At 50.5% G+C, this 10,554-nt stretch overlaps 1 protein-coding gene across 1 annotated transcript; it reads right to left on the bottom strand.

The window, feature by feature from the left end:
• Positions 1-664: 664 nt before the first annotated feature.
• LOC103664257 (serine protease 40-like) lies at positions 665-9,101 on the bottom strand. The gene is made up of 5 exons (XM_008692097.2): positions 8,978-9,101; positions 8,030-8,192; positions 5,844-6,118; positions 4,118-4,284; positions 665-982 (listed from the first exon to the last, which is right to left on the bottom strand). The coding sequence occupies exons 1-5, from the start codon at positions 9,099-9,101 to the stop codon at positions 665-667; spliced, it is 1,047 nt and encodes a 348-aa protein (XP_008690319.2).
• Positions 9,102-10,554: the final 1,453 nt, after the last annotated feature.

The following is a 10,554-nucleotide window of genomic DNA, read 5'->3' as shown; positions in this document are numbered from 1 at the left end:
AGATGGTGGGCTGGGCCTTGAGAGACTGGGGAAAGACAGAGCTGTGGGTACAAGGAGACTTAGACTGACAGCTAACCTCTCAGGGTTAGAGTGGAGCACTGAGGGCAGCTTACTTGAGAATTTAGACTTTCACAGTCTACTTCATATAGAGTCTTTCCAACAGAGCCTATGTGACCTGTGGGCCTGGAATATCCTTCATGCCCAACTCCTGGCAAATTATCCACCTCTAGGAGAACCCACCCCCATTGCACAGGCCATTAGTTCTCTGTGGGACCTAGGGCATGCTACTTCCTACATGGGGTGAGACCCTGGCCCCTAAGCCATGATAGTTCTTCTGGAAGACTCCCCAAGGCTAGTGGCTCAGCTCTGGATGGTCAGCAAACCCCTGAGTGTCCCGGCCCTTCCCCACCCTAAGCCAGGGAGGAGGGAGGTCTTCCTGTGCTGAGGAGCTTGAAGGACAGTAGCGTGGGGGTGGAAGGTAGCTCAGCAGGTCCGAAACAGGAGCAGGAAGCTTCTTTAATTATTTTTATTTGGTCAGGCCTGGAGCAGGCCTCAGATGGACAAGAGAGCTCAGAGATGGACACAATTAAGAAGAATGCAGAGCCTGTGGGCACTAACACAGACAAGCTTGTGGGGGGGGGCAGGAGGGGCACCATGGGGTCTGTCACAGAGTCCTTAGGGAAATCAGCAGCAGGAGGAAGGTCTGTGAGGACACAAGGGTTATGCAGGTGCTGGGCTTGTGGACCATGCCCAGAGAAGTGAAGTCACTCAAAATAGGAGGTTTTTCCTGAGGAGGAGCAAAAGAAGGATCGGGATTGGGCGAGGTGCTCCGCTTCTCACTAATCCAGTTGGAGAAGTAGGTGAGCCTGGTGAAGACGCTGGGGCTTATGGGGTAGTGGCAGGCCAGACTCCAGCTAGACAGCCCCATCAGAAACCAAGTACTACTGTTCAGCTTGCAGACCAGGGGGCCCCCAGAATCTCCCTGAGGAAAAAGGCAGCATGAGTTGTGGGAACCAAGATAGAGGGGGACACATATGATTTAGGCAGTGTGAAGAAGGTGCCCTTGTCCTCCACCAGAGTAGAATTTGGGAAGCCTCATGTCAAGTGGGCTGTGAGGGGTTCTCATCAGAATCACCTGAAGGATTTGGGAAGTCCAGATACAGGGTCCCATTCCAGACCTCTTCAATCAAAATCTCAAGGGTATGTTCTGGAGCTCAATTCACAAAGCCCTGGAGGTGTCCTGAGCAGCCCTCTAGGCTGGAAGTCACAGACCTATGAGAATGTACAGGGGGCTCCAAGTGTTGGATGCCAGCCCTTTGTGCTCTTAGCTCTATGTGAGAGAAGGTACCACCTGATGTCCCATGGGGCCTGCAGGCCTCTGGCTGAATCCTCAGCCCCATACTACATCCCACCTGAGCCTTTGTCTTTGGACTTATTAAGGTGTCTATTTTACCTCCATTTCTTTGTTTAGGTTCTTTAGAAAATGCAAACAGTTGGATGTGTCAGAGGAAAAAAAAAGTGATGCCTGAGTCCAGAGTGGCAGGTAGTCAGAATGGCAGGGAGCCCAAGGGGTCCCAGAAGAATGCTGGGGACTTGGAGCTCAGGACTTCAAGGCAGAAAGGCACCTGCTGCTTTGGGGCGTAATGCTTCCATCTCATGGTCTAAGAAGTAGGGACCAAGGAAACACAGCATCCTTCCAGCCTTCTGTTGAATAAACATGACTGAGCCCCCTCTGTGTGCAGGAGACATTGATGTGACATGGACAATGAACATAGACAGTAGATCACACACATTTGCAGATGCAAGATGTGGAACAGAGGTGCCCAGGGTGAGATGAGTGCCAAGAAGGGTGGCTCTGCCTGGGCCATCAGAAAGCCTCTGAGCTAAGATAGGAGGGATGAACAAGGCTTGACCTGGAAGATGCAGGCACAGGTAGGCAGCCTGCTTGGAACAGATGAGGCCAAGGAGCGGCAGGGCCAGGCCGCAGCCCTTATCAGCTGGGAGGACAGGGGTGAAGGGACATAGAAGGACACTCAGCAGGGAAGTAATGTGACCTGGTCCAGATTCTAGAAGGATACTAGGATGTCCTGGGGCTGGGTGAAGCACAGCCAGTGGCAGGGCAGAAATCAGCACAGGGAGCCCAGTCAGGACATTACTGCGAGCAGAAAGAGTATGACAAAGACAGGAAAGCAATGGTAAGGCACAGGATTTGTCCTATTTGACCCTTTCCCTCCATCTAAGGTAAAAATGGAGCAAGGCAAGAAAAGCAGGATAGGGCTGAGTGGTGAGTCCTTGGTGCACGGAGTTCAGAAAGAGGTCAAAGAGAGCAGGAGACAGAGGAGGGGCTGCCCTCTGAGTGTGATGGGAGATGTTGCAGGTGCATGGCTGAGCACCAGGTGGGAGGAAGTCAGAGGTGAGACCTAGGCATCTGGCTATCTTGATGGGAGCACTGTGGAGAAAAGGCAAGCACAAAAGTCTGATGGAATGGGCTGAGGCAAGAAAGAGAAGGGAGCAGGCAGGAGAGGGCATGTGCAGACACCCTTGGGGTAAGCCCTGCTGGGAAGGCAGGCTGAGAATCAGGGCAAGAGGAGAATCTCTCCTCCCTTTGGAGGAGGGGAAAAGGTACGTGTAGGGTGTTTGAAGATGAGAATCATAACAGTATGTTTCTGAGCTGGTGGGAGATGGCCAAGGAGAGAGACAACGAGCTAGCAAGAAGGAACAGGAGAGGGAGGGGCACTATAGGAGGAAGCCCATGGGGGGGGCGCAGAGCTCCAGAGGAGGGCATCGGTTTTCTAGGTTTGACTATCATGCTACCTCACCTTGGGCTACCCACTTTCCTCTCTGTGTCTCAGTTTTCCCACTATAAAACAGAAGGATTCCACAGAGTAGAAGACATTCTTAACACCTATATCCAATAATATACTCATGTCCTACAATTCAGTAAGAAAGGCACACAACCCCTTAGAAATAATGGCAAAAAACGTGAATAGACATTCTTTAAAAGAGGCAATGTACATCTGAAAAAGTGCTATCTCCAGAGAAATAAAATTGAAAATCACATGCAATCGTTAAATTGAAAATGGCAGGCAACATGCAGTACTGGAGACAAGATGAAGCAATGACAACTCTCAGCCACTGCTGGTGGGGGTGCAAATTGGTACCAAGCAGGTTAGAAAGCTGCTCTCCAGGGGCGCCTGTGTGGCTCAGTCGTTAAGCATCTGCCTTCGGCTCAGGTCATGATCCCGGGGTCCTGGGATCGAGCCCCACGTCAGGCTCCCTGCTCGGTGGGAAAGCCTGCTTCTTCCTCTCCCACTCCCCCTGCTTGTGTTCCCTCTTTTGCTGTGTCTCTCTCTGTCAAATAAATAAAATCTTAAAAAAAAAGAAAAAAAAGAAAGCTGCTCTCCGTATCTATGAGCAATGAAACTGCATACTTTATGGCACATTCTACTCCCAGGGTTATACCCAACTCAAATATGAACCAATGTGCGCTAAAACATATGCGCTAGGATGTTCATAGCAAATCTATCTGTAATGGTCTCAAGTGGAAACTATCCAAATGCCACCAAGACTAGAATGGATAGATAAAATGATAGTATATTCACACAGTGGTTTACCATATAGCAGTAAACGAACAATGTAAACTACACTTAAGATAGATAAATCTTGCAAACATAATATTGCCTGGAAGAGACCAGATGAAAACGCATCCTGTATAATTCCATGTATGTAAGTCTCAACACTAATCCACAGTGCTTCAGAAGCCAGAGCTACTCTCAGGGAGTTAGTGACAGGAAGGTGGTATGAGGAGGACTCTTAGGGTGCCTGTTACAGGAGTGTGCTAATTTCTAAAATATATCAAACAGCGCATTTGTAAATTATGCCCTTTTCTATGTACACTATACTTCAACAATTTTTTTTTAAGAAGACATGTATGGTATGAAGAAGTACTCTTTGGGGGCTTCTGACCTTCAGCTCTGACACTTCAGACTGGGGTAGGCTTAGGAGGAAGAAGTCAGGGGCTAGGACAGGGTTCAGAGAAGACACACGGGGACAGACACCACAGGAGAAGAGAGGCAGCCTGAGTTCCAACTGGATAAACAAAGCCAATCTCACTTACTCGGCAGATGGACTTTCCTGTCATGAGGTCCCCAGCACAAAACATATCCTCATGTATAGAATATTCGCTGCTGCTGGATTCTGGCGATTGGAAATACATTTTACAGACCTCACTGTCAATAATGCCAACCTCTCCTTCCTGCAGCTGGAATGGTGAAGCCAGGAAATCTGCAGGGGGTTAGGGGTAGGGGAGAGGTCAGATGTGGGGTGGAGCCTGGGAAGGAGGCTAGTTCCCTCTCCAATCTGCCTGCTAATGGACATGCTGCCAGTTCTAGCTGACAGAATTGGGAAGTCTCTCAGAGGATTGCAAAGATGAGGGGACAAGACTTTCAGGACAGACAAGAGAGTGGAAGTGGGAAGGGCCAGGAGAGAGGTCTATGTGGCTGCAGTGGGGTGGGAGTGGGGGTTGAAAAAGACGAGGCAAGGTCATAGCAGGGTCCAGAGCAAGCAGGGCCTCTTTCCCAGGACGTGGAGTTCAGATTTCATTCTAAGCACACTGGGAAACCACTGAAGGGTCTCCTTCTGTTTTGAAAACAATGTGGCAGCTATGCAGAGCGAGAAGTAGAAGCACAGAGGGTGGAAGCTGGGAGTCTGGGCTTGATGTGCCTACTAGATGCCAGGTGGGGTGAGGTAATAAGACCAGTAAGACATGGCCCGGCCTCAAGGAGCAACTGGTCTGTGGATGCTTCCCATGTGGATTCTATTTCCACACATTGCTCACAGATCTGACTGGTGTTTGCATGTGGCAGCACAGTGTCACAGTGACAGCTCCCTCCTGAGGAGTGCTTGCCATGTGTAGCTGTCATATATCCTCAGGGCAGGCCAGGCCCAGCAGCTATGGTCAGGGGAGGGCATGGAGGAAGGAGAGCTGCAGGCTCTGTCTGCTCCTTCTCTCCTGCTCTAGCCTGTGACTTCCCCTCATGTCGCAACTCCTACCCTCCTACCTGTCTTGCAGAATCCACCTTGCTCTGCTGGTGGTTCTTAATGAGCAATAGTCCATCCCAGGAGGGTGTCTCTGGAAATACTGGAGAGTTGGCTGTTCTCATGATGAGACTGAGACTGACATGTAGTGGCCAGGAGCACAGCAAAACAAGTCTTGCCCCAAATGCCTCCAGTGAAATACTCTGCCAGATCATGGCAGAACTATGACCCTCCCTACAAATCATGACAAATTGACATTCTAGTTTCTTCACTCAACATTATATTTTCCTAAGTCAAAAGTATTCACCATTGTGTAAAAAGGCCCACCATTTCTCTTGTCTCAGCCTAAAAATAGACAAGCCCCTCAAGCTGGCAAAACGGGCAGTTTTACTTGAGTTAATGGATGAGGGGAAGTGAGAGTCACAGAGGAAAATGTTCTTAAGCCATAAACACCCCAACTTTGCCTCCCAGGCAGCAAGCTAGCCTGCTTTTACTTCCTTACTGCTGCCCCAAGTACCTTCCATGGCAGGGGAAGCCCAAGAGGTGTTTGGTGAAGACTTGGAGGGGCCTGACATGGTCCTAAGCAGGACTTGGGAGTCAGGGAGGAATCCTGAATGGTTTGGAGTCAAGGAGTCCAAGTTCCTGATTCCAAAAGTTAGAGATGCTCAGACTTTTTGATCCATCGGCAGAAGGAAACTTAAAACTTGAGATGGACAAGTTATCAGGGCTGGAAGGGCCCTACAATGGGCATCGCACCCCCCTCCTCTTTGGCCCTTGCCCTCCCTGCCTGCCCTACCCCTACTCACCATCCTCGGTGACCATCCCCCAGCCAGTTACCCAGCAGCTGCTGTGAGGGGGCAGCTTCGTGGTCGGCCCTGGGAGGCAGGCAGGGAGAATGTGGGAAGTGAAGTTCACAGGCAGATGCAGTTGCAACAGGGCAATGTCACTGCCCATGAAGTAGCGCTTGTTAAATTCATCATGAACAATGAGTCGATACACTGTCATCTGCTGGCTATGCTCAGTGGGATGCTGGAGCTGATGGTACCCGAGCAGGATCCGGTAGTCAGATGGTTCATGGGACCTGTCATGAGAGGCTGCATAATCACCTGTCTCCTCTGTGTGCTGGGCCAGCACCCTCGCACCCTCACCTGACTGTTTACCCCCAACTTCACCCACTGTCTTAAGCAACCAAACACAACCATTATTCCAGAGGTTGCTGTCTTCTCCCTTCCTAATATTCTTGTCAGTTGGTTTAGATGCCTGTCTATAGCTTCAGGACATCAGTCCTTTGAAAGTGTCTGATGGCCTTCCCAATATGCCCCCAAATCAAAGGAGCAGAGTGTCTCAGTGCTGGAAAGAAACGGCGGAACACATCACACTATGCCCCTTCATTTTAGAGGAGATAAGCCTTGGCTTGTTCCCAGCTCTGACCAGAACCCTTGGAACGTCCCATTGCTTGAAGTAGTTCTCAAAGACCCCATTTCCCAGCCCAGAATGATCCATTCCCTCTTCCCAGTCTTCACACACACATACTTCTCCAAGGCTGGTCCCCATCTGGACACAGGCACTCAGTGAGTCTGTATGGAGCAAATAGGGGAACGCATATAACTGAACTTCTCTTTGTTTCTGGAACATGAGCAACTTTCCAATACAAATGGCCTGCTTGTACTGCTACTTGGCCAAATTCCACATGCCTGTGCTCTTCTCCCACAAGGCCTTGATAGCTCCAAGCCCCTCTTCTGATGGGACTCATGGCATCTCCCCTGACACTGGCTCAAAATCCATCCTCTTGCATATTCTGGCCTCTCCATCCTGCATCACAGTAGTTGGGTTTATGTCTCCCTTCCCTGATAGTATGAGAAGCTTTAAGGTCTGCATCTCCACATCCTCCACAGTGAGCCTCCTATGGGACCTGGCACCGATGGGTGCTAAATAAACAAATAGAACCCAGGTGGGGTCTCAAAACCAGTTGCAGCCAATGGCTCTGACCTCCTCTGACTTGGAGTGTGATGTTCTCTCCACTCCCTCTGGGCACAGAGTAAGTTCAGCCCATTCTCCTGACTGCATTCAGTCTCCCAGGACAGAGACTATTTGCCTCCCTCTGGCCTATAGGGACAATACTGACCACAGGATCTCTTAGATACATAGTTCTACAGCAGTGGCAGGAATTTCTGCGTGCTGGTTAAACTGGCTGTGTCCTGGGATGCCTCCAGAGAGAAATGTGCTAGAATGTGCCGGTGGTTAGGACCTAGGAAAGTCTCTGCAGTTGTGCTCATGATGACTTTGAACAGCCTGACTGAAAGAGTACAAAATAATTGTCATTTTGTCCAGGCCCTGACTGATGCTCCCCCAGTCCTGGGAAGTGCAGGCCCTGGAACTACTGTTGTGACTTAAAGCCTAAAGCCTGTGCCATATGTTCAGCCAGGGACAACACATCCACTACCATTTGCAGAAGAGGAAACTGAAACCCACTGAGATCTTGTTGGGCTGTCTAGAGCTGGGCAAGATGCAGAAACCAGAGTCTACTGTGAGTGAGAACAGGACTTAGAATCCTAAAGTTTAAGGAAGACAGAGTGGGCTGGAGGCAATTCTTTTGGAACTAAAGTCTGTTTTCCAGTATTTACTGATAATCACAGTTAGAGTTGATTTCCATTCAGCTATTTACAAGTAATGTACATGTAGCTGAGATAACTATACCATCTTGGTACGTATTACCAAAGTGAGGAGGGGGACAGATGGGGATATCCCCAGAGGGAGACATGAGCTAAATGGCCTTTGTCCTGGGAGATGCGAACTCAGATGTCAGGAGACTGGAATCAGATGGTAAGTAGGGATGGCATTCCAAGTAGAGGGGACTGCTGGGTCAAAGGCAGGGGCAACAGCCCTTCCCTAGGGAAAAAGGGCTGGGACACACTCAACCCCTTCTGTTCTGCCCATCTTGTGCTCCCTCCCCAATCCCACCCCAGCAGCTGGGCCCATTGGGAACACGTACTTTTGAAAGCAGTGGGCAGCTGAGATCACCCAGTAGGCATCTATGAGGGCAGCTCCGCAGATGTGCTTGCCAAGATAGAGCAGGCTGGCCTGCCATGGCCACCGTTGGTCAGGCGCATTCTGGCCACCAAAGATCTTCCCACTTACTGCTGGTTTCCCACACACTGTGGAGACAATCCTACCCATGAAGCACCTGTATTATGGATGTCAGTCTTGGTGCCTCTAAATGTCAGCATCAACAGGCTCAGGACCACCACGGACCCTCCTCACTTTCCAGCTGGGACATCCAAGGCCCATGGCTCATGTAACAAAGGGCCATCTGGCTTTGCTGGTGATGGTCGTGCTAAGGAAGCAGTCTATGGGTCTAGGTAAGAAGCGGGGAGGGCAGTCATCAAAGGGGAGGGAAGCAGGCAGCCGCAGAGACACACATCGGCACTCACTGGGGTGCAGAGGTCCAGGCCCAGAGGTGGTGCTGCTCCAGGCCTTCCCCAGACCTTATTTAACTTAACTAGCACACCACTGTTTGAAGTCCCCAAAACTGAGGACTTACTGAGGGATGCTGTTTGCTCAGGGCTATTGATGATTAAGTGGTTGCATCCCTCCCCCCTCAGCCTAATGTTCTAGGGAAACTGAGAGCAAACGGGACACATTCTGCTTGACAATTCTCCTTCTGAAGCACTGCATCTCCTTCTTCATTCTTAAAATGAAGAGGGTATGGGGGCCCACAGTGACAGGTCAGTGCCAGACCTCTGCCCTTGAACTGAAGATGTTTGAGACCCAGTGGGAAAGACCCTGATCTCCTCGGACTCGGCCCTCCCTGACCCAAGGAGGGACCTACCAGGGACCCTGAGACTCTAGAGCCCCACTTAGTCAGGTAGAGGTCCTCCTGGCTGGTGGGGTTTGGGAGGGCCACTTGAGAGGTCGGCGAGCCTGACGCCCACTCACTCACCATCTGTGGTGTTTCCGTTGGGCTCAGCGTGCAGCAGCGGTGGGCGCAGCCAGAACAGTGCTGCGGCCAGCACGCAGGCCCCCTGCCAGCCTGGGCCTGAGCCCTTAGCCTGGGCGCTTGTCATCCGGCCAGTCCACGTCCGCCTCCTGGATGAGTGGACTGCACCGCACGGGGCTGCGGGGGCCGCCGGGAAACCGCCTTCCTCTGTAGGGAGTGTCCCCCTCCCAGCCTGCCCTGCGGCCTCCTTGGGTAGCCAGAGAAGGCAGTGGACCAAACGTGCCTTGAGCCCGGAGCCCCCAGGCTGATAGGGGAAGCAGAGGACACATAGGGTCTTCTGCCCAGGGACCCCAGTTTGATGGCAGAGATATCAGGGCAGTTATGGTGTATGCCCAGGAATATGTATTAATGGTCAGAGGCTAAGGACTTCTATAATATCACCAAATATTTCCAACTGGCTTTCGAGATCCAATTCACTCATTTCCGCCCCTCCCCCCATTTACATAATTAGATCAGATCCGCTATCGATAATATCCCTTTCTTAAACTCACTTGTGCAAAGTAGCATGGCATAATCATGGGTGTATTTCAGCAGGAGGGCATTATTCAAGGGTATGGGTTGCATGGGGAGTCCAGCCTCTGGCTGCTAACCACTCATGTTCTTCCCCAAAGCAAAATCATTCACTATATCCCAACGATTCCAAGGGTCTCATCCCATTACTGTATCAACTCAAAATTCAGTCTCGTCTGTTAAAGGAGGTCACTAAGAGGACATGACCACAGGTTGATCTTACAGCTGGATTCAGGCAATTGGAGGCTCTACATTCTCTTCCCTGGCCTTGGAATGTATGCTCTGCCTAACAAGTGGGGGCTGCTCCAAGGACACAGCCTTGAGAGAGTAAGGTGTTGTTGAGACCATCTGGACCAAAATATGTGACCGAGTCCAGTAAAGGCTTCTTCTTCTTCTTCTTCTTCTTTTTTAAAGATTTAACTTATTTATTTGACAGAGAGAGAGTGTGTGTGCACAAGCACAGGGAATGGCAGGCAGAGGGAAAGGGAGCAAGGAGCCCGATATGGGGCTGGATCCCAGGACCCTGAGATCATGACCTGAGCCAAAGGCAGATGCTTAACCTACTGAGCCACCCGGGCGCCCCTCCCCCAAAGGCTTCTATATAAACTTTAATATCATGGCCTGCCAGTGTAGGGATCCAGTCATCTTGTGATCCCCCAAGACAAGCCTCATACCGAAGTTCCCTTGCGAATTAAACCTACCAGCTACCAATCTGCAGCAGCCTGACTCTCTCTAGTCTCTCTTTGCCCTCCGTGTCCAGGGGCCAGTCTGTGAGCCAACCTCATCTCACTGTAAACATCGGTATCTCATCAGCTCAAAGTCTAAAATCTCATTGCTGAAATCCTTTAAGTTAGGTGAGGATGAAGTTCCAAGCTTTAATGCATTACACGTAGTTCTTAAACACAGTTCTTCTTCCATTTGTGGATCTAGAAAACTAAAGAAACTACCTACTCAACATTCTCAACATACAACGGTGGGACAGGCCGAGGATAACAATCACAGACATTGCC

The sequence above is a fragment of the Ursus maritimus genome, unplaced genomic scaffold (assembly GCF_017311325.1).
Source record: "Ursus maritimus isolate PB19 unplaced genomic scaffold, ASM1731132v1 scaffold_10, whole genome shotgun sequence".
NCBI classification, from domain to species: domain Eukaryota; kingdom Metazoa; phylum Chordata; class Mammalia; order Carnivora; family Ursidae; genus Ursus; species Ursus maritimus.
Note: the sequence above shows the minus strand (reverse complement) of the source record. Positions and strands in the feature narration are given on the sequence as shown.

Excerpts from the sequence above, each read along its gene's own strand:
- LOC103664257 (XM_008692097.2), bottom strand. The coding sequence starts at position 9,101 with ATGACAAGCGCCCAGGCTAAGGGCTCAGGCCCAGGCTGGCAGGGGGCC. Across the intron at positions 6,119-8,029 it reads GCTGCCCACTGCTTTCAAAA|GTCCCATGAACCATCTGACT; the intron begins GTACGTGTTCCC and ends CTCTCATGACAG. Across the intron at positions 983-4,117 it reads CAGGAAAGTCCATCTGCCGA|GGAGATTCTGGGGGCCCCCT; the intron begins GTAAGTGAGATT and ends CTTTTTCCTCAG.